The 24153-nt window shown below is 41.6% G+C and overlaps 1 protein-coding gene across 8 annotated transcripts in view; it reads right to left on the bottom strand.

The window, feature by feature from the left end:
* LOC121529537 (BAH and coiled-coil domain-containing protein 1) overlaps positions 1-24153 on the bottom strand; it is a 131307-nt gene that overhangs the window by 42443 nt on the left and 64711 nt on the right. For 6 of the 8 annotated variants that reach the window (XM_041817472.1, XM_041817468.1, XM_041817470.1 and 3 more), the window contains 6 exons: positions 22005-22187; positions 8194-8319; positions 2736-5054; positions 1375-1489; positions 1061-1260; positions 360-521 (listed from right to left, as the gene is read on the bottom strand). In XM_041817472.1, the coding sequence (XP_041673406.1) occupies positions 360-521; positions 1061-1260; positions 1375-1489; positions 2736-5054; positions 8194-8319; positions 22005-22187 (3105 nt within the window). The remainder of the gene's footprint in view (positions 1-359; positions 522-1060; positions 1261-1374; positions 1490-2735; positions 5055-8193; positions 8320-22004; positions 22188-24153) is intronic. The other 2 variants (XM_041817471.1, XM_041817474.1) reach the window with 2 other exon arrangements.

Raw genomic sequence — 24153 nt, forward strand, 5'->3', positions numbered from 1 at the left:
TGGAAGTGGTTTTACAGAGATATTTGATAGTTATAGTTCCTGTTGTGTGTTTGATAGCTTTTTGTTATTTTTTGTTCTGATAGACAAGGCCTGAAGGAACTAAATATCGATGTGAAAAGGCTTGGTCATCGGTCATCTGAGTGTGATTTATATAGATTTCTATAAGATTCAGCTTCTGTTTCATTCTTTTACTTGTTCTTTTTGGTTATAAAACTATTGATAAATTCATCTGATATCCATGCAGCACATGGAGATGGTTGAGATTCTACATACATTTTTTATAAAAATACAGGCAGTCCAAAAATAGCAAAAAGTGGCTTGGAGTAACACTTAAATAGCGGTGAGTGATTTTTACATACCAAGGTGATGAGTAGCAGGATGGGCAGGAGGCTCAGTGGGCAGAACCACCAGCTGGGTAGAAGGGTCCTGGGGCAGAGGCAAAACTGGCTGCAGAGGGCCCGGCATGGCTGCAGAGAAACCTGGAGGTAGGTTCTGGTGCAGAGCTGTGTGGCCTATACCTGCTACAGGGAAAGGAGGATGGAAAAGTTAAATATACCAATCTCCTCTCATGGGGTAAAACAGCTAAAGAAACACTTCCAATACAATTAAGGAGATGCGCTCCACTCATCATGAAAAACATCATCACGATGCCAACTCGCTAGAGTTAAATGTTAGGGCAAAGACCTGTTGTGTTAACAGAGACCTTCAACAGTAAATGGGATGAACAGATTTGGCTGTTTCCTTCAACACATGCACCTTGCATCTATTTTATCTTTGCCAAAAAATAACATGGATGTTGTATTGACTATAATTTACATAAAGAAGGGTAAGAATTGTGTTAATGGTGAAATCAAGCTGCTTTCAAAGCTCTAACACAGAAGAGGGTGAAAAAATGATACATGTGCTTTATAAGGGGGCAAACCAGGCAGGGTCAATTCTGACAAGAATTAGTGATTGCCTTAGCATAAGTAGTTAGTCAAAATGAAGAAAACCCCAAAGTTTAAGGTTGAGGAATGCAAACTTTGGCATCTTAATTTCTAGACCTTTTAGCATCTCTCACCATAGGAGTGTCCTGTCATCCAGAGGGATGGGCTACTGGTCCTTGGCATCCAATGATGGTGAGCTGAATGTGCAGCTGGGTCTCCTAATTGGCCAGACTGGAGGGAAGTCCCACCTGGGACCATGAGGTGAGAGGTGAGGTCTCCATGACAACTGTTGGAAGGATGGATTCTTGCAAACTCGACCCTTTCTTTATTATCCCTGAAATTAAAGATAAAGAAGACAAAGTCAGCCAAAGAACAACAGTATTTTTGACTGTTTAGAACAAGAACTGATTTATTTTACATACTGAGACATAGCTTTGCAGTCACTTGCCTGATATATGCATCTCTCTCTCTGTCCAAACAAGTCAGACCTATCTGCTCCCCACTCATCCTCTTCCTCTCCTCTTCAGTGGCAGGATCAGATGGATACATGGAGCGGGGCGGTCCTGTGAGAAATCAAATAGCTGAATAATAACCTTCCACTCTTGTGTCCTATGGTGAGGAATTCTCCAAAGATAACAGTGTTTTACAAGAGACTTGTATTACTGTACTAAGATGTTACTTCCTGAAATATAAAAAGATTTTAAAAGCCAAAAAGTAATGAGCCTCACTCACCAACTGTTCTGAAGAAGAAATCTGTTCTTAAAACCCTCTAATGCAATTTTTAAAAAGGTTTTGACATTCAACACAGATTTCTTCAAAAATCTGAGAACATTCTAGAGCACTCTTACAAACATTTGAGTGCAGATATGACAGGATAAGAAGTTGAATTTTGCTCTCATCAGCACTGAAATGTGCAACATTAACAATGACACAATGAGTTGTATTTTAATAGTATTTAAATTTCAAATTAACATTTTTATATTATAAAATAATGTGCAAAAACCTGTAATTAAATATGGTCAAGTATTAATTGAAACATGCAGTGTTTGATCTTAGCTGCTAAATGTTTAAGTTGGAATATAAATCAGGCACATGTGTAGGAGTTTAAAGCGTTTATTTAAAACCATCAAAATCATCCCCACACAGGTTTGTGTGCATCTGCAGGTAAAATGTGTTTAACTGCTGTTTTTTTATTTATTGGAATAAATGTTTATTTAATATAGACGTTTGTGCTTTTATGCTGAGCACATGGCATTTATCACCTTAAACTTAGGCGTGAAAAATTTAAAAGTTTTAGAGCGTGTCACGAATCCTATGTAGACTTTTTAGAAACTATTTTGACAACAAATAGAAAAATCTTTTTAAAAGACTATTTTTGCCTTCATATTTGGAAAGGACCGTTAAAGAGAGACAGAAAATATGAGGAGAGAAAGTGGGGAAGGCATGCATCAAACAGCACCGAGACAATTGTATCAAGGACTATAGCCTCTATTTATATGGACACCTGCTACCAACTGAGCTAAACGGCCCACATTGTTGAATGAGGCCCAGTGTCTTTGTTAAAGTTTTATGTTAATCTTTCTATCTAGCACTGATAAAATCCAGTTCTATTTCATGAATGGTAAAAGTTAATGAGAAATAAAAACCATAAAGGACATTTTTTCATTTTCCAAAAAGTGTGGGACTGTCTTATCACTGACAAAATGTTTTCATCTTTTAAAGTTTTCTTTCAGTCGGTTAGAGATAAAGAATAAAATGGTCTTGGTTGCCTTCAGCTCTGTTTATAAGGAAGTGTCCTTGACCCCCTACCTTTCACAGAGGGATGCACTCTGCCCTGTCGGCTGTTGGAATGACCGTCTGCTGAACGACAAGGCGGCTCCCGCTGTCTGGCCACCGCCACCGCAATCCCCACCGGTGGCTGCCTCACCTCGCTTTCACCGTGACCTGCTTCACCCATATCCCTGCTCCGCCCACTGTAATCAGGCCGCTCGTTTTCATTACTTGGGCCTTTTCTGGAAGGTAATGTCTGTTTGTTGCCCTGCAGAGCACAGCTCCCACCAGCAGGACCAGATTTGAGGCTTCCAAGCCCCCCAAAAGGACTCTTCTGAGAGAGGAGCAGTGGCTGTTGCTGGTTGCTGTACTTCAGTAAGCTTTTCATGGCACTGCTCTCCCCTTGAGTTGGGCCCGGGGGCTCAGGTTGCGGCTGCTGTTGCTGCTGCTGATTCAGAGGGGGGACAGGGGGAGGCTGAGGAGGAGGCAGGTTCATTCCTGGTTGCTGTTGCTGTTGGGAATGCTGTCCTCCAGTGCTGCCTAACTCCATGTAAGACTTCCTCTGCTCCTCCTCAGGTTGTGACATGTGATGTGGAGGCCGCATGCCCCAGGACGGCACTGGAGGCTGCTGGTGGTGGTGCTGCCCGCTGCTGTTGTTGTAACCATAAGGAGACATGTCCATCTTTCTTTTCAACTCCTGACTTGTGACTTGGTTCAACTCAGCAGGAGAAGGAGCGTCTGGACCAGGTCGGCCATGCTGCTGGTGGCGTATCCTGGCTACCTTTTGGCCATCTCTCTGTAAGGAGCAGCTTCCCCCTGGACCAGGTCCATGAGGTGTTCCAGCCCCGCCATGTTGACCCATGCTTTTACTTCCAAGTGGGGAGGAGTTTGGTGGGGGACCTGGATGGGAACAGTCTCTGTAAGGGGAAGTATTGACTGAATGAGGGACAGAATGTCCAGATTTTGGCCCCTGGGGGAGTGAGGTCCTGTACACATCCATATCCACTCCGCTGTTTATACACTCAGCGCTTCGGGATCGAGCAACTTGGTGCTGCTGGGGATGTGGCGGCTGCTGTAGCTGAGGAGGTGGAGGAAGCTGTGCAGGCTGGAGGTGTTGATGGTGGGACTGCATCCAGTCTGGGGCCTTTTCAGTCTTTCTGTACGGATGCTGCTGCTGCTGCTGTTGCTGCTGCTGCTGCTGTTGCTGCTTTCGGTGCCAACTACTGTGGTGCCCACCGCCTCCGTTCTTTTCTATTACCTTGTCCTTGGCGTTTCCGCCTCCCCCTCCTCCGCCCACACCCTGGCAGTCAGGGTTACCGAGCTGGAATGGTCCACTGGATTTGTCCCCGAGGTCTGCCACAGATGGCACAAACGTGGCCCCAGTGACTTTGCCTTCTCGCACCACATTGGCCGGCCCCCTCTCATGTGAGGCAGGGTTGGCGAGTGGAGCAGGAGGGGGTGGGCAGAAGAAGTCTGGGTGGTGGTGTGTATGGTGGGAATGATGTGGGTGGTGGGGGTGACTAGGGTGGAGCTGGAGGCAGGGAAAGCCCCCTGGATGAGGATGTGAATGGGGGTGAGAATGAGAATGTGGATGTGGGTGCGCCCCTCCTGCAGTAGAACCCATATGTAAGGGTGGAGGTACAGAGTAGGAGAGAGAATGGTGGAGAGGTGCCTGACCCCTCTCTAAACAGTCTGATGGTTGCTCACTGATCCTCATCTCCCCACTAATCCCCTCCTTGGTGCAACGGCTGCTGCCACTGGCCCCCATATGTCTGCCCTGGCTGCTCCCACCGCCCCCCATAGCCCCGAGGGCCGTGCCCTCCCCACCACAGCTGGACATGGCGGCCTTAGCCCCTGCTCCAGTTCCTGCATCTCCATTTTGCATCTTGCCATTGTGCAAGCAGGCACTGAGGGGCTTGGCCATAGTCTGAGGGTGTTCCTTGCTGTATTCCATTGGAAGTGACGCCTTGTGCCTCTCCATTGCCCGACTGTTGACCTCCTCCAGGGGTAGTGAATGCTGTGGATAGTGTTGATGCTGCTGATGGGGGTGGGAATGGTGATGGTGGTGGTGGTGGGTGGGCTGAGGTGGCTGATGGCTATGATGCTGTTGGTGTTGCTGCTGTCTCTCCTTTGCATCTTGTTTGCTGCTGGACCTCTCTTTATCCTTGACAGGTCCCACTCCTCTCTCCACAGACCCCTCTTTAAGACCCTTATGTAGACCTGTCCCTACTCCTGGATCTCTTTCTCTGCTGCAGGACCCCTGAGAGTGTCCTGAACCTGCCCTGGACATTGGAGGCAGACTGTGATTGGCTGAGATGAGAGGTGGCTGGGACGGCAGACTTCGTAGATAGAAGTTCTCTGAAACAGGGGAAAGTAAAGGCAAACTCATTAGTAAAGAGAGGTAAATGTAAAGACAGAATTAATTATTTAGTGCCTCTAGGGTTAGTTTTGCTTGTAGCTAGGGCTGGAAGGTGTCAGGCTGTAACTCAATATCTCAATTTTTCAGTGGGTTCTTTACAAATTTTAAACCTATATGAAGTGTAAAAAGGATCCAAATTATGATCAATCAATATTAAATTGCTTAAAAATACAGTATTTCCCCCTTTCTCTTGTGATTTTGGACATATGAGGTTATGACAGTGATGTGTTACTTATGCTTAACAGATTCTGTTTAAATCCAACCAGTAAGCATGGTAGAGGACTTAAACTTTTTCTTAAAGCCATAGATTTAAGGTCTTCCACGATTTTTACTCATTGGTTTCACATGATTATGATTTGAACATTAGCTCACATGTCTACATGTACTGACACAGGACATGCTCTTCAATAAAGTTCAGCAAGCCATTCATTCACTACATTTGTTCTCTCACAGATGGGACCTCTCTAACTGAGTGGGTAACTTCACGTATGGTGCAACAGTGTCTAACCATAAAAAAAGCAAGAGCGTATTGCTGGCATTGGGCCATTTTTCATAAATCAAAGATACTGGTCAACCTTTTCATCTGTCGGTGGGTTTAAACAAATTTTAAAGCAAGAGAAAGTGTCAAAAAGATGCTGACTATGACCAGGTTTGGAGATAGGAGGTTTTAGTACAACATCAGTGATATGCAAAAGAATCTTAATTGTCATTACAGCATACATAAGGACACAATTATGCCTCGTTTTCACTTGTGTTAGTGACCGATGTCCTTATATCCGTAAATATATGGATGATGCCTCCTAGTGTCCAATGCGAGAAAGTGCACTTTTTACAGGTGGATAGAAACCTGATTAAAAAACTACCTGTAGCCATGGGAAGAGTGTATTGTTTCTGCTTTCACAGTTCAGTAGCTTGTAATATAAGTTTAAGGAATAACTGAGATGAAACAGGACTAATAAGAAATAAGTGCCAAATTTAGCCTGCCTGAAAAAAAGCATATTTTGAGAATTATTCTATCAAAAGGACATATAAATGGCCAAATGAGCTAAGCTCAGCTAACTTAGTTAGCTACCCAAATTTCTATGTTCATAACGTGTTTTTCTAAACATGCCTTCTAACTTGTCACTTAAATGTATTAACAAACTTATTAGACCACCACCCAAAGTAAGGTTTATGCCACAGCTGCCCTAAATTAACAGCATTGGTAATTACCAAAATCATTTTTTATGTTTTTGCAGTGGTTAATACACCAATATGTAGAAGCTCTTTAACCCAAATGATATTCTTAATGCTAAAATATAATTATTATTATTATCCATGAATTTTCAAATTTACTGATTTACAAAAAAACTGAAAAGATAGTAAAGCACATTATTATTTCTTGATTAATATGTCAAATTATAGTTATTTACTTGCATTCCTGAACAGAAAAATTTGTTTTAGTGGTTGAATGTTATGCTTGATTAATTTCTGACTTCTCGGAGAAGCCCAGTAAGCCGGCTCAAATTTGGGTATAAAAAGGTGAATTCAGTTTGAAATTCCTCATTCCTGTTCAAAATAGTAAAACGTGGAGAGTTCACTGAAAATGAAAGAGTCCGCATTAAAGCACTTCATCAAAATATTTATGTTATCTCGTTTTTATGACAGGTGGTCTAATAAATTCGTTAAGGACTGTATATGTATTATATATATATTTCAAAATGCTGAGACAATACGATAACACTTCATTTCCACTGATAAATAATTCATCCAACACTGCTAATTCTGTTTAGCTCACAGGTGGCTGGAGCTTATCCCAGCTGTCACTGGGTGAGAGGCAGGGTACACCCTGGACTGGTGTCCAGTCAATCACTGGGTTGACATACAGAGACAAACAACCAGGCACTCTCACACTCTCACCTACAGCCAATTTAGAGTCACCAATTAACCTAACATGCATGTTTTTGGTCTTTGGGAGGAACCCAGAGCATCAGTAAAGCACTCATGCATGCAGGATGCAAACTGCACAAAAGAGGATGCAAACTGCACAAAAGAGGATGCAAACTGCACAAAAAGGCCCAATCTGGGATTTGAACGAGGTTGTGGGGCTGCCTAGTTAAATGTATGACTTGTTGCAGGCCTGTTAGCAACTTAGCAACTTATTTGCTAGCACACTGTTGTACAGTCTCTCTGAAATTCACCGCAAAAGTCAGGTTTTTAAACGTAGTGGTGTCACGTTCCAGATGAAAATATTATAGAGGTGAGAAGTTCTGCATGCTTGTCAGATATCATGGAGATTCCCATGGGAATTATTCAACCGCCGGTTGGCGGTCCATACGTAAGTAGAAATGAGGCGTTTAACACAGTTTCCTTTTACTCTTAGTGCAAAAGCACAATGCCCAAGGGCATGATTGTAAAACTCTGCATATTTAAGGATGACTGTCAGATAATTTGAGTACAATGATGAAAAATACTTGAAGTGATCAATTGCAGTTTACTTAAAACTAAAATTCTGTCAGGAAAGTCAGGAAAGCTGAAATGGCGATTTTGAATTTCCATTCAACACAACTTATTATTGAACAAGCCTTCACTGTCTTAAACCACAGCAATAAGAACAGAAGTCCTAACAGCCAATATTGGGCCAATTTTTGTTTTTTAATTATCAACAATTGCAGACAAATCTTGGCACTATTTCTGTATATATTGAAGCTGTTGACATTCTATTCTCCTAAAAACCCTGTGTATCAAAATGATATAATCTCTATTATTTCAATGAACAGTATAATCAATAAGTGTTCAAGCTTAAAGATCTTCATTTATATTCTGAATCAAAAGAGATAAAGAGTGAGAGGACACTGTCTTAAATGCACAAAAACATTTTCAAAATCAGAAAAGTATGTGGAACTGGCGAGGGAGGAATAAGTTACATTGTCTAACTGTATGTCTCAGTTGTAAATAAATGAATATATCTTAAAACCTAGCACACTGCCCTGCCTCATCTGTATTCCATATTCTACAGTTAAACCATACTAAATTGCATAAACCTTATTTGAATGTCTTATTTCTATTTGATCCCATTTTTACCATCTAACGACTCACCTTTTTGGGTGTCATAGAAACGGTGCTGTCCATAAAGAACTCCACTGTTGGCATGGTGATCCAAGTGGCTCATGGGAAGGAAAGTGTGGGCCAAACTCCCTGAGAATCGGGGATACCCTGGAGCTGCTGAGATGGATAGAAGAGAGAGGGAGATAACTGATAAGACAGGACAATAACCACCACCATGCAGTTATCCAGACTAACCCAGGATAATCCTCCAGGTCCAATGCAGCTGCTGGTGTTCATACGCAAATAAGTACTGGCTGTGCCTGTCATGTTTGCCTTCCCTGCCTGAGTTAAGAAAGCAAACAATACACGACAAGCCTGGGGATTGCTGTAATGTATGAAATTTGTCTTCAAAACATATGGCTCTTTCTTTATCTCCCTCTCACATTTGGCAGTGGCATCTCTACTGACTGAATGGGGTTGTGAGGAGAGATTTAAAGCTGGTTACCATGAAGAAAGAGCTGAGCAGCTGACCTTGACTGACCTATATCAATAGTAAAAGGTCATATGGAAGTTGGGCCTGTAAGTCAGCACACCTGGGCTTATTAAATCAAGTCCATCTGGAGGACATTAACACCATAACCAAACACAAAACTCATTTTGTGATGGGACATTGAAAACACAAAGGACTTTGAAGGTGGAGGATGGAGAGAGAGTGTGGATCGAGATGAAAGCCAAACGCAGTATTAGGACAAATAAAAGCATCACTAAGAGAGCCCAGTACTGCTGCAAGTGCACGTCTACAACATCCAAACAAATTCATTAGAATTAGCCTTTTTATCTCATACTGTGTGGTTAATTATTTAACATGGATGCAAGAAAGAAAATTCATACTAAAACACTGTAACCGACAAAAAATATCAGTATGGGTGCATGATGATGAAATTCTGGAGGAATTTAAGATTAAAAAACACAAAAATGGCCAAACTTGTGCTCTTCCCTTCTCCATACATGCCATACCTCAATAGCTTTCAAAGCCAGAGAAATCTTTGTTTTTCATAGTTCTAATAGGACATGTTTTGTCATGTCATTTCCCATACTAATACCGTCCAGAAAACCTTACAAAGTGATGACATGGACAATGAATTCTCTGGACTAATGGTCTTCACAGTGTCCAGATCTCAATCCAACAGAGCACCATTGGGATGTGGTGGAACAGGAGATTCACATCATTGACGAGCAGCCGACAAATCTGCAGGAACTGCGTGATGTTATCATTTCAGTATGGATCAAACTCTGAGGAATGTTCCCAACACCTTGTGGAAACTATGCCACGAAGAACTAAGGCAGTTCTGATGGCAAAAGGGGGTCCAACCTGATACAAGCAAAGTGTACCTAATAAAGTGGCCAGTAAGTGTATATTTACATTGTCATCGTCAGTTGTTCAAGCCTACCTTGAACGCACATTTAACCATCAACACAACAGGTTCAACATGATTTCAACATTGGATTCATATTTTTAACTAAAGGGACTTAGTACAAAGTTTGGGAGTGCTCGCATGGATGATGTGAGAAGATGAGCAGCAGAGGCAAGGTTGGCTCCTTACCCTGAATGTTTTCCTTTAAGTCACAGTCAACCCATCTGCTTTTGTCCTATATATTTCAAGAACAATCCCACATTACTGTATGCTGTCTGGACATTATCTAAGGTGAGATCAAAGCATGGTTGCCACTAGCTGTTTTAATGCTAATTACAATTAGAACAGTATTCTAACTGTGGGGACATTTTTAGTATGATTATTAATAAAAATGGTAACTGTTTAATCCCCTGAACATCTGCCTGAATTATTACCAGTTCATTCATTACCAGTTAAACTGGCACACTGGGGGCTTCAATGAGTGAGTTAACACTGATAGTAAACATTAGTGGAATCAGTGTTGATAGTCTAATAATATTACATGATGACAGCACAGTGTGATGACTCACACTGTCCCAAAACATTCATTATAACAAGGAACTTGTCTGGTGTCGGTTTATTTTCATCGTAGGCTGAGGGGATCACTCCCATGATTCCCTGCTACCCTCAACTAGATGTTACCTTATCTTATTGGTTGAGTGAGAGCCCTCCGACAGCGTGTTTCTGTCTCATACGTCCGGCTGTAATCAAGACCACAGTCTGCTGTTCAGCCACACAACATACAAGCATCTCAGTGACCTGTGAGTCATCCACAGAGTCCAGGTGCTTCACGTCTCCTTTTCTCTGCTTTTGCACCTGTCTCACCCTCCAGCCTGACTTTCAAACACCGCTCACAGCCGGAGTGAAGGAAGGAGGAGGGGGATAAAGAGAGGAAAACATGGCCCTACAAGCTAAATGAAAGACAGACGTATTTGTGTTGGCAAGCGTGCGACCTTATCCAGGAAAGCGCAGATGCAATTCATTTGGCCTCCTGTGTGTGTGAGAGTGTGTTTTCGCCCGCACAGCGATGTGGTTTTAACAGGAGCTCAGAGTGTAGAATATCTCACTTTCTGCCCGTGGAACAATGGGGCCAGTGCTGTGAGCCGGTTCTGGGGAGGGAGGAGTGTTGTGGTGGGCTTAATGACCCAGTCTCAGAGCGGCCTCCGCATGCTCCCAACTTAATTAATGAAATGCACAGAAAGGGCAAACAGGCCTGCAATAACACAGGAGGTGCTGCTTTCTGAGGAGGGCAATGGGGTGATAATTACACACCCTCACTTTTTCTTTGTTTTACCTCCTTTTCTACCTTCTCTCCACTTTTGTCTCTGCCTCTTTCTATGCTGTCATGATTAATAAGCACACATTTTTATGCCAATTCATCTACAGCGAGAGGAGGGGGGCTCCTTTGTTAAAGCAAGACGTTTTTCTCTGATTTTGTGAGCGAGAAAAGCACTGAGCTGTTTGGCAGTCTTTATCCAAGCTGGTAGAGGGGCTTTTTTTTCTGCGGCAGCATGTTGTTTGTGAGCGTGACGATTGACGGCGTAATCCCTTTTCACAGCGTGGTCTGGCTGTGCCCGATAATGCCAGCCCGCTCAGTTTCAGCATGCCCTCCATTGGGGCGGCAAGAGGGGGACTGCTGGGCACGGCAGAGCCCATTCAGCCATTAATCTGGCCAGGACAAGGGAAGCTGCTGCCGCTGCTCCTGCTGCAGGCGACGTGAGCAGGGTCTTAGTGCAGTCTGCTGACTGCACAGCAGCCTCCCTCTCTTCGGCTCCTTCCACACACACATAAACAAGCTCACATTGGCAAGTGAACGGCAGAAGGGAGTTCGCAGCGCATGCCCTCCTTTCTACAGGCAGAGCAGGGGCGAGAGGCAGAACAAACAGAGACGCATCCCAGGGAGGGATTTCTAGAAGTTCTGGAGGTATTTCTCACAGCATGGTGGGTTAAGAGAAGCAGGCCGACAGGGAGGACAAAGAAGGGGGGGGTGGATATAGAACAGCACCTAGAGGCAGAGGAGAATTGAGCCTGCTGAATTAAAGGCAGATGACAGTGTTTCCTTTGAGCTAGCTGTGGCTAGGGCTGGGCAACAGACCAAGGTTTTATGATATAATGACAAATTTTCAAATGAGATAAAGGGGAAGAAAATATCATTAATATAAATTAATTTATGTTGATGTGAAAAGATAGATGCCAGCCTTAATGCTTGGTAAAATACTGTGATACTGAACAATACTGATACCAAATTACACACAATTTTACAATAAAGAACACCAAGACTGTCCAGAAATAACCAGTAATAAAACCTCTTATAAAACAGTATAAAACAGATGTAAACTACACAAACAGCATGGGACCCTGCAATAAATGATAGACGTATTCATGAGGCAGACATTCAGGAATGAAAAACTCTGATTTTGTCATAATCAGGTACATTATATACATGATATGACATTGCACTTACAAAATATATAACAAATGTGCATTAAACAGCTCAACAAAGCTTCATTTTTCCTTTGAGAACAAACAGCACTGTGACAACCTGGCTGCAAACTATGGGCTCTGTACATAAAAGGAGACCCTTTTTAATGGAGTTTATACTTAAAATGAAAATTAATTCTCCTAATTATACTAGGGTGAGAAAATCTTGACTAAGAGGTTTGAAAAAGTCCAAAATAGAGAATCTGATGTAATGTTGTGTTCCTAATTTAAAGATAACCAGGAGCTCTTAATTCTAAGCAATGAACAGCAACATTTGCAACATTTGGTCAAACTCAATTCTTTATTCTCTTAGTAAAAATGTTTCTTCTTAAAAAAACATAACTTTTCAGTAAAAAAAATTGTCAAAATTGCGGTCTTTGTTTAACGATGTGAAACTGTTGCATTATATAGTCCAGCCCTTGAATGGATTGAATGTCAACTGTGTCAAGGCAGATTTTGTTATGAATGATAATATTGTATCATTGTCCAGAGAACTTGTATCATTTTGTATTCATTTGTATTGTATTATGATGAAACTGCATTGGCTCGTATCATATTGTGAAACTGGTGATTTACAACCCTTAATTGAACTTGAAAATACAGTGCCATTGTCCAGAGAATTGATATTGTATGGTATCAAACAGCTTTGTATCGTTTCATATCATATCAGGATGATTCACACTCCACATTGCGCTGAATCACATCGTACCGTATCATACCTTGAGTGAGGTTTTCCTGGTTAACCAAAGGCTTAATATCATCAGTGGTATGGAAGGATCAGAGAGAGAGAGAGGCCTAGGCCGAGCAGAGTCGTAGTGGACTTCGATAAATTTACAGGGTTGTCCTGGCTAATTAGCAGAATCAGTCTTGGATAAGCCATCAATGAGAGGACTGGACCGGACTGCCGTGGAGCTTTTGTCTTTTCAGGACTAGTCCAAAAAAACCAGGATGGTTGGATTTCCAGCTTTAGCAGAGGTTATAGTTATATCATCATGAGGACTGATATTGGGCAGCTGACAGTAAGACTCATTTTTCATTTGAAATGCGGAGTTTTACTGCAGTGTCCTGTTAACAGAGCACTGGGGAGTTGTGTTTGGATGCTTCGTTGTTGTCGGTGGAGGATGGTATTTGGCTGTTGTAAGCTGCTTAGTTACGTGTTCCACCTTTGGTGCAACCGTCATGAAAAGAGCAGAAGAAAGCAGCACTGTGGCATTAGAAGAGAGCTCCACGCTCCACAAGGTCTCTTTAGAATGTAATGCGACTAACTGAATGTGATATATTACCATCTGTTTTCTGTGTAAGGCGTTATATTACTCGTTACTGTATAAACGTAATATATTACTGTAATGCATTACTTTTGTAAAGCGTTACACCCAACACTGGTCCCAAGATTCAATATCATATCGAAATGTTTGTATCATATTGTATCGTTAATATCCTAATCGTATCACAGTGTAACATCGTAATCTAACAAATTGTATCGTATCATATTGTGGTGAAACTGATGATTTACACCCCTAATATAAATGGAAAACATTGTATCTTTGCCCAAAGAATTTGTATCATACTGTATTGTATCATACTGTATCGTATCGTACCACATCATATCGCATTGCATCACTCTGTTTTGTATTGTAATGATACTGATAATATACTTTATTAAAACTGGAAAGTACTGTTTCCTTGTCCAAAGAGTTCATATCATATCATATTTTAGCAGATTGTATTGTAATGAATCATATTGTCAAGGATGGTATCATGAAGATATCTAATTCAGCAAAGCTGATAATGGGTCACCCCCAATTCTAACGGTCAAAAGCTATTTTTTTTTTTTATTAGTTTTCAATAAACTAATGACAGTTTAAATGCTTGAAAATCACTGCCTATCCCTGACTGTGGTATGATTTTAGTTCATATTTCCCAGCTCTAGCAGCCAAATCCTGCGTTTCAGATACCCGCTTGTGCAATTTCTTCAAACTTGCCAAAATGCTAAATCACATAAATGCAGACTGGTATATTGTCCCTAGAAAATGGCTGTAATATTCATGAGCTGAAGGGACAGAGACCGAGCATGGCAGAGGAAGACCAAGAGGAGAGGAGGAGCAGGCTTAGCTGCCTGTCAGGTCCGCTAATTGAGAAAAAGTGACAGAACCATCAAGACACAGAAGAGGAGGAGGAGGGGTTTGGCGGAGGAGGGGCAGCGCTGTGCTGGATCTCTTTAGGTTTGACTAATTGAAAGGAAGGGATGCAGGCTGGCACAAGAGGCAGAGAGAGAGAGGGAATGAAAGAAGCATGAGTACGGAGGAGACGAGAGGTGGGGGATGCTGCTTAAATCCCACCAAAGGAAAAGCAAGCAACTGCTAACAGAAGGAAAGATGGACAACTGAAGATAGGCTTGGAAAGGCGTATCAAACAGGAGTGGATTAGACAGGTGTGTGCAGGCGCATGCATGTGTGTCTATATGTGTTGACAGAAATATGAGACGGCGATTGTTTTTGGCATAACGTAAGAAGTCATTTGGACCGCAGCCAGCTGGCCTCAGGCCCGTGAGGAGGTACGGTTTTTATGGTCCGTTTTTTCTTTTTTTAATTTTTCCACTCGGTTGATTCAGAAAGGTTTATTCAAACGCTTCCAAACACGAAAATGAATCATTTGAAAGCTCAAAGGGCCAAATCCATTTCACCAAGTGTTATGAAAACATTTTACATTACATTTATTAAAACGGTCACAACACTGCATCAGTCTCTGTCATATACTGCCCACCCTCTCTCTCAGTCTCAGTCTGTGTCAGGGAGTCCAGGGCTCCTCTCAAAGAATAAACGGACAATCCCATGTGCGGTAGACAAAATGGCTTTTACCATATCTGGCAGTCAATCTAAGGAGAGAATCCAAAGCATGAAAAACCTTTTTAATCCTTGTTTCTCATGAAAGCCACTAATGGTTTGGTTCTTGGCACCGTCACCTTAAACAAATGTGTCAGCGTTTGTAAGACATAACACAGGACAATTTCTTTCCCTAAAACAATTCATCTTCTGACTTCACCAAATTCACTCTCTCCTTCTGCAGGAGCAACCTTGACGCGATGACCGCTCTCCATGAGGACATGTTATTTATATGTTTGCTTAATGTGTCACTGAGCAAATGGTTTGTCGCTCAGACTCCCTGTAGATATGTGGTCTGCATGCATGATTTAACCAGGCCTCTTTAAACAGACCCAGAGCCTTTCAACACTCATGTCTGTTAATGTGAATTAGGTTAAAAACACATCTTTTTCCCTCTGATTTGGCCTTCAGATCCCTCTGATTAAGCCTTGAAAGCTTGCTTCTAATTTGATTGATTAGTTTGTGAACTGTAGTTGATTTTTGGTCTAAATGCATATTTAATTCAATATTCTAAAAAATAAATGGATGTTGTCAAGCTCACATGCAACACTACTGTTTAAAAAGCAAAATCTATTATCTACAACCCCAGTTCCAAAAAAGTTGGGACGCCGACTGTGTGAAATGCAATTCTTATAAACCCATATTTTAAGCTTGCATATTAAAGGTCACATATTATACCCTTTTAAGACAAGTTTATATTGTTCTCAGAGGTCCCCAAAGCATACCTGTGAAGTTTGTTGCTGGAAAAAACACTCCAGTATTGGATTTTGTATATCTAAAAACCCCTCTGTTTCATCCCAGCTCAGAACGAGATGTTTCTGTGTCTGTGGCTTTAAATGTTAATGAGCTGTCTAACTCTGCACTTGACTCCACTCCTCTCAGGAAGTGGATGTGGCTCTCCTGATCGGGGATCAGGATAGGGGGGCTGGACTTTCTTCCAGGCGAGGAGGGCCAACCGAACCTGGGGGCAGGGCTAACTCCCCACATGACATTATGAGGGGAAAATCTGAGAACGGCTTGTCTTAGCACACATTTTCTGAAAGTTGGAGAAAGAGATGGAGGGATGGAATTGATTTTTCTGGTACTTGAGGGGATTGTGGACAGGCCAGGGGCACATATTTGTGTTAGAAAAGCCTGAAAAAGTGATCTTTGCATAATGTGTCCACTTTAACAAGTCTGCTCTTCCAGGCTGCCCATGTGAACTAAATGCTCTGATGCTCTGATGCTCCTGATATGCTACCTCAGCATGCCTGTCTTTTGGGCAAAAATAGACAGGAAAATGATGACTCACCGACCACTTTATTAGGTACACCTGTTCAATTCCTTGTTATCACAAGTAGCCAATCAGCACACATGACAGCAACTCAATGCATGTAGGCATGTAGACGTGGTCCAGACATCTTGCTGAAGTTCAAACCAAGTATTAGAACAGGGAGAAAAGGCAATTCATGCTACTTTGAACATGGCATGGTTGTTAGTGCCAGACATGATGTCTGACTATTTTATAAAGTGCTGATCTGCTGGGATTTTTATGCACAACCACCTCTAGGGTTTACAGAGAACGGTCCAAAAAAAAAGGGAAAAAAATCCAGTGAGCATTTAGGGGGCCTTACACCTAAAGACTTGTCTTGCGATTTCAAAGTCACAGACGATTCTAAAGTCGGAGTAAAATCATAGGAGTCCTACTAAAGTTGCAGTACGCCCCCATGGTCTCAGTCGTAAGGTTTAAGTTGGTCATAAGACTCGATCAGAGCAGTTTGAAGGCGGCCTTTCTTCAGTCTTGGTGTTACGATAATATCAAACGTGTTTGATATTGTCGTAAGTCTTTAGTTTGGTCTTGTGAAAGTTGGGAATGAATTTTGGGTAAAAATCTGACATTTTCTCTAATGTTTGACCACAAAAACAGATTAGACTTTAAGCAACAGGTCAAATATCTCTCTCTCTCTAAAATAGCAATAAGGCGTACAGATGCCAGCGTTAAATTGATGCAACACAACAGATAACAGTCTGCTATTGACATCTGTTCATGCCAGATTATTTGCCGATGTGCAGATATTTGTCAACAGGGTCAATATCGCTGATGTTGAACTGATGCATTGGTGCATCCCTAGGCAAATAAAGCCTCAGATCAGTGCAACGGTTGACAAAACTTACAAGACTTGAAAAAGCTGCCACAAACTTGGGCTTTTTGGCCAAAATGAATCTAAAATCCTGCAAAACTCTTGGAAGGATTGGGTATTTCACTCAAAATAAAGTATTTTTGTCTTATTTATTGTATGTCATTAAAGTAGATTTTACAAATGTCTTAAATGGGTAAGAGGTTCAAATTGAATCAACTGAAAATGCAAATTATATATGAATTAAGATGTTTGCTTTGAAATCTGATAGGGATGGGATCTCAAACCGGCTCCAAATGTGGTAAAAACTGTATTTCACCGTTTGACAATGCTGACACAATGCAGATAGGCCAGAATTGGATTTTGACTCGCAGTATGAACAAGTTCAACTGACATGTAAGCTTGCTACTAATGAGATTTTTATTATACGTCAGGAAATGGTAGTTTCTAGAATTTTGTGGAAAAATGTGCCAGAAGAAAAGGAGAAACAAAGACATTCTGCACCATGACAGGTTTGTGCCAGTGACACGAGGATTAAACAGTCATCTTTGAATGCACAATTTGCATGCAGCCACTTTAAAAATGCTGTTGGAAAAGAGAAGAAAAAAATCCAGAGAATATCTTTAAGGTTACAAGTTACACACTAATGCGCTGACACATACACGCACAATTCAGCGCCTGCTCTGCTGCTGGTGGGGTTCTGCTGACACCCGGAGAGAGCAGGCGAGAGTCTGGGTAATTGTGCCGCTCATTTTGATGACTTGCTTTTTATGCAAAACAGGAAAAAGACAATATGCAATTATCTTGAGGAGGGAACAGCTGAATGTGGTTGATGAACAGTCTGGATTCAATCATGCTCTTAGTGCGTTATATGCAATTAAACTGCAATAGAGATAATGGCCTCCATTGCCAACTGAGTAATAATCCCAGTCATAATCACCTCCATTACTTTTATTAGGCTTGGCATTATCATCATCACTCTTATTAATATTATTCTACTTTTCCACAAGAACAAAATCTTTGACAATGAAACCCTGAAACTAGAAGGTAAAAGAAACAAACACTGGTGCTTAAAAATTATCTGTTTTTGGCAAAAATATTTCATACTGGGCTGATGGTGGAGTTGATACTTCATCCTGGTTTACCCCTTTAGCGTGTTTGTTTATTTGACAAAGAACCCTGTTCTCACCACTCAGTATGTTAGCATGCGCAGCTAAGTTGAGCTACATTTATAGCTCCATTAGGACATTTAATTAGACAGCAGCCCTTTCCTCCATAAACTAGCACTGTGGGAGAATCGATGCATTGGCAGAAGTAACCCTGATGTGATGTGCCAGCTGGTTTCTATTAAACTAGCAAACTAGTCCTATGTTAAACAATGAAAGCATGCACAAACTTTACAGCTAGAGATTTGTACCAAAATACCAACACAGCTAGGTTGAATCACAAAACAGATTTTGGTGCTTCATTACAGTAGCACTCACTAATGTCTGAGCCAAAAAATGAACAAGTTTCACAGCTTTGTATTTCATTCCAACACTCTTTTTAGGTACAAGTGGCCCAAATGTCATCCCTTTAGCTCAGTGGTTCTTAACTGGTGGGTTAGGACCCAAAAGTGGGTCTCAGCCCTTCTCAGTGGATCCATATGTTTCCCTGGAAAATAAAATTTGCTCTAATTTGCAGTGCTTTTTCTGTTCTGTCTCTTTGAGTTGTCACATATTGCACTGTCTTAGGTCCAATCTGTACTATTTTACTTTAAATTAATCTGACTGGGATTACATTAGGGAAGTGGCAGTAGTTCCTGTGGCTGGAACCAGACAAGAAACACCGCTTCTGTTTACAGTGATATCCCAAGGATGAACATAGCGTGACTTCTGCAAAGTTTAGCATTAAGCTTTAGGCTTTTGAGTTAATGTCTGTCACAAAGACCATGGAGCATGCCAAGAACATGTTGACCAGTCTGATTTAATTGAGATGTATGCAAATGTAAATCACCTTCTAGCAGCATCATGTAGATGTGTTCATCTAATTTTGAGAAATCTAATTTAGTATGACAACAGTAAGACTAGCATTGTTGGAGCCAAGTTAAGTTCATATATGTCTAAGAAAGTAAATGAGCATAAGATGTACTGTTGGCTTAAAAGTTCATCTTTATTTTTGGTGATTTTATCACACAGGTTAATTCATATAAAGCATGTTGAAAGTCAGCTAAGGCTGATTGAATTTGTTTTTACTGAACTTTAGACTTACCCTGTAAAAGTATGGCACTGTGGTAGTCTTGTGTTAGAGCAGTGAGCTACAGTACTGCACAAAACATTAGGCATGTTTGAGCCAAAAACAGAGGCTGAAGAAAGGCATAGATGGGGCAAGTAAGCCTGCCTGAGGGCACCATTGGGCGGGACAGAGGATTGATGCAACCCCCGTGGTGCTCTGGATGTCTTTGCATATTAGCTGGGGCATGGGAAGATAATCCGTTGGAAAAATAACAGTCTACCTCTGTAGGGCACAGTAAGGGGTGGGTCTGGTGAGTAAGCATAGCATAGGGCAGGGGTCACTAACTGGCGGACTGCTGACGGCCAAACCCAGACGCCATCTGATACGGACCTGGACCCAGACCTACAATCATTAGATTGAAAGGGAACTTTAAATTTGACGGGGTGCTTGTATTTAACCGGCGCAGCTATTTTAAGATTTACGGTACTGGTTTTGCAGATCAGTAGAAGCACAGACCAATTGCATGCGAGTTAAGCCATCTCACATGACGCTACCCGGCCAATTAACTGTCTGCATTCCAGGCGGTAAACATTAAACTGCTGCATTTATATGAGGGACAGACGAGAGGAAGAAAAAGAGAAAAGAAAATAAATATATTATTTTAAGAATTTATGGAGCAAAAGATTTTGTAAATTATCTTTAAAATGACAATCAAATTATACTTTACACTTTTACTTTTGTTATGTGTTGTTTTGTTTAAATAAAAACTTGTGCTTTAAATAAAATAACAGCATTAAAGGAAAACTCATTTTCATATTTTATCAGCACAACAAGTCCCTGAAATCGCACCCAGATCCACATATCACACTAACTCAAGTTAGACATTATGATGTTCCAGACCTATGGTTTAATACATTTTCTCTGACTGGACCTCTTTGAATTAAGTTGATTACCCCTGGCCTAGCGTAGCACCTGGGCAGGTAATAGGGTCACCACAAGCCTTTGGTTGTGCTGTGGCCCGAAAGCCACTTGGCCATATTACTGTACAAGAGGCAAAGAGGCCCAGACATAAGAGGTGCTGGTGGTGGGCTACTGAGAGTAGATTATTGAGGAAAATGTGATTTGATCAACTTAATCAGGCTGCAACATAACAAAACTGAAAGAAGTGAAGGGGGTCTGAATACGCTGATTGTATTGTATATTACAGCAGAGTGCCTCAGATTTCCAGTTTAGGCTGCCTGTTTTTACTACTGACTTTGTTGCAAATTACCTGGACAGTCAATAATTCTTTTGCAATTTTGACCTCTATCCTCTTATCATTAAAGAGAGTCTGATCCTTGTTGCATCTTCTTTATTCATTTTTTTTGACTTGAGCAGTGCTTCCCTTATTCAGTTGTCAAGTGTTCATGTTTTTTTTCATGCAATCCCATGTGCTTATGGTGATATTTAAAGGCAGGCCATTTCTGTTATACTTAGCAATCATGCTACATGACTTCCAGGTTAAAGCCTGGCTCGGAAACTTGAAAAATCCAGTCCAGTTTTGGACCCCTTGAGGCGCAGGAGTAACCTGGTCTCCAACCGTTTTATCTATATTAGTAGGTCTAAAGTCAAGATTCAATCAGACTATTTCAACTAGCTGCATGTAAACGTACTGACTGCTGCAGCTGTGTCCTGAGCTAACACCTGGTTGGATATTAGAGTTAAGGGGGGAGGGGAGAGAATAAAGAAGAGCATAGATGCCTTTACACACTTCAAAAACAGACAGCATCTCAGCTGCACTGCACCCAATCATATGCACATCACACAACTGGGGCACTGCTAATCATTGACCACAAATAATAAACGCTCCCCTCTGGCGTCCCCCCTGGACGAACAGCTGGGCTATTCTTAGGAAATAAATGAATGCTTACAAGAAGAGCGAATGACAGCAGTCTGTCATCTTCACAGACGGCTTCATTCCAGGCTTTAGGTGGCCATCAAATCATGTAATTAGTAAAAGATTATGACGGTTTAAATCCAAAAGTGATGGAAGTGAAGTCACAGGAAAGCAGACCTGTGGGTGGGAGGCCTTGCATTTATCTGACATCCTTAGCATTTGAATTCCCAAAATACCCCAGCAGACTAATCTCCTGTCTTTATCCTTGTCTGACTTCCTGGATGTAAGCAGAAATGTAAAGTATTGCATTGAATGTATGTGTTATTGTGTTTTCCTGACTGTGCATGAGTGTCCAGTGAAGGTTTTCTTACGCTTAGCGCTAGGTGGGAACCTCTCTATTAAACTGTGATGGAGACACCAGCTGAAAGCTCTGCAATCACTGCAACTTTTTACTGGCTTGCGCGTGCTGCTTCACAGAATCCTGAGTGACATTCCTGCTGACATGAATCCAATACCGCAAGATTCCTTGGCTGAACTTTTGACCCTGTGTCTCCATACGGAAACCATGGCACCATGCTCAGTCCTAAACATGTGGGCCTATTTTAGAGCACAAATAAAAGGGTGGGAGCTTGCCTTTTGCTTGATGATTACAAGTTGTGCTTTGTTGGGAACATAGCACGGCCTAAAAATACACCGAATCTGAGTAACAATACACCCTGCAACGCTCTGTCCCCAATACCACCGAGACATGAAAACCTACCCACACGGATGAGGTTGTGGGATGACAGGGTGAGGCTGTGGGAGGTGTGTAGATAAGTAAACATGTGACTTTAGGTACCTTCATGCGAATGGGGGAACCAGATTTGCGAGGCGCTGGAGTGGGGTCCGCCCCGGAAGGAGGGTGAGGAGGGCGAGGAAGGCGGCCGGGAAGGGTGAGACGGGTGGGAAGGGGGGGTACCCAGACTACTGGCCAGAAAGGTCCCCATGAAGGAGGCGGAGGAATTGCCCATCAATCCACTGCCTGCATGCCCACAGGGACAAAGTTAGGGAGAGAGAACATGGTTAGAATTAGAGTACACGTTTAGTGGAAATGAGTGTGACCAAAAACAAGAAAAACTCTTCATGCTGGATGTTTAAGGATGGAGTCAGCTGGCCTCAAAGGTGGGATTATTAACTCTGAAAAGACCATGGCAGTCATTTTGACTGTTTTCACATTCATATAACCTCACTGAAGTAAACTTAGAAAACTGCAGGTCCCTGACTTTCCTAAAAGTGTGTCAGTTTGACTGTACAGATTTTGCAGCTCTCGAATTGACACATTTTTCTGCATTAGCAGCTATTATGCTAGCTGATTGGCAACAATCATTGTTTCTAACTGTGTAAGCTGCTTGCTGAAGCCATTTCAGATGTTTAGTAGTTAAATTTAACCAGGCTGAGGAGGTTTGAGGCTGCTATTCGTCAGGATTAATGTGCTGCTCTGTGGTGCTGATCAAGGAATGCTTTTAATTTTTCCAGCTGTTAAGGAGTGACACATCAAAAAAACAATGTTATCTCAATTTTAATATCTAAGCTTATTATTCTTGTACAGAGCAGTCCACCTAAACACGCAAAATAACAATTTGTTTCGATATAAAAACAACAATCGACCAGTATTGGATCTTTAGGACTGATACCAATTTTTCAAAATTCATGAGACAGACAAAATTAAAAATGCACAATCATAAAAATTGAGGAAAATAAACAAATTAGCCCTACGTCTATCAGTATGAGAAATGGCACAGAGCAGCACGCAACAGAAAGTGATGCCACACACGCACTATGTCAGTGCCACCAAAGCTCAAGTGTTGATTGGCTAGTAGTCATGTGACACATAGCCAATGCAGGACATTTGATGAGTCTTTGGAGAGTGAAAATCAAGCCAGAGCGGAAGGCACACCTTGCAGTGGAGCCAAAGTAGAGCACAATTTGATAATTAATTTAATTAATTGTAAAGGTAAGATAAAGTGCCAATAACTATAATCAGCCTAATGCCAAATATCGACATCAATAATCAGCGAGGCCGATGATCAGTCAACCTCTTAAATAAACCATGACAAAAAATAATGCTGAAAATAATAAGGGCTTTTCCCTTTCTGTACACCTTGAGTAAGCTACTGTAGCATCTTCCTGTAGCCACAGTGATGTCAAGTAAGTCCACCACTGCTCTTTAAATAAAAACATACTGACAGCTCAGTAGTGAAATGCTATCAAACATTTACCTCTTTACTGTTCGCTTATTTCCTCTCAATCCAGAGCATTAACTACAAAAAATCTGAGATTTTTTGCACATAAAATGTTTTTTGACAGCCCTAAAAATAATTCTAATAACTGGAATAAAATTAACTAAATGAAATGCAAATTCACTTTGATGGAGCAGGTTTTATTGAGTGGTATCACTCAAACTTAGCTTGAAACATTTTTTTCTGGTTGTGGCTTTGTTGTATTGATGCTAAATTTTTAAAGCCAAAAACATCTTATTCACAAAACACAGTAAACAGCCCCATGCCAAAAGGAAAACTGATAAGGGTAGAAGGTAACTGTACTACAGTATTTATCAGCAAAGTCACACACAAACTTTCCAGTAATCAGGATAATTTAACCCCAAAAACAAAATCCAGGCCAGAGTGAAACATTGGCATATAATCATCTGTTTTCAGCAAGCCCGCATCAGCCACCAGACAGCTGATTTACTTCTGAACATGCTACTGGCTCAACACACTCACACTGCCATATTTAAACTGCTCTAGCCTGGCTACCTTTTGCTGCTCCTTCTGCAAGCTACTTTTTAGCAACACTCCTCCACCCCAGCTCCTCCTTTATCCTGCGTCTAACTCGATCAATGTCATTCTGTTGTCATTGATGTCTGCTTTGCTCTGGGTTTGTTGCAGCTTCACTCTCTGCCTCAGGCTTTCCTCATCAGCACAGAAAAGGTTGGGACGTGTGCTATT

The sequence above is a fragment of the Cheilinus undulatus genome, linkage group 21 (genome assembly GCF_018320785.1).
Source record: "Cheilinus undulatus linkage group 21, ASM1832078v1, whole genome shotgun sequence".
In the NCBI taxonomy this organism is placed as follows: domain Eukaryota; kingdom Metazoa; phylum Chordata; class Actinopteri; order Labriformes; family Labridae; genus Cheilinus; species Cheilinus undulatus.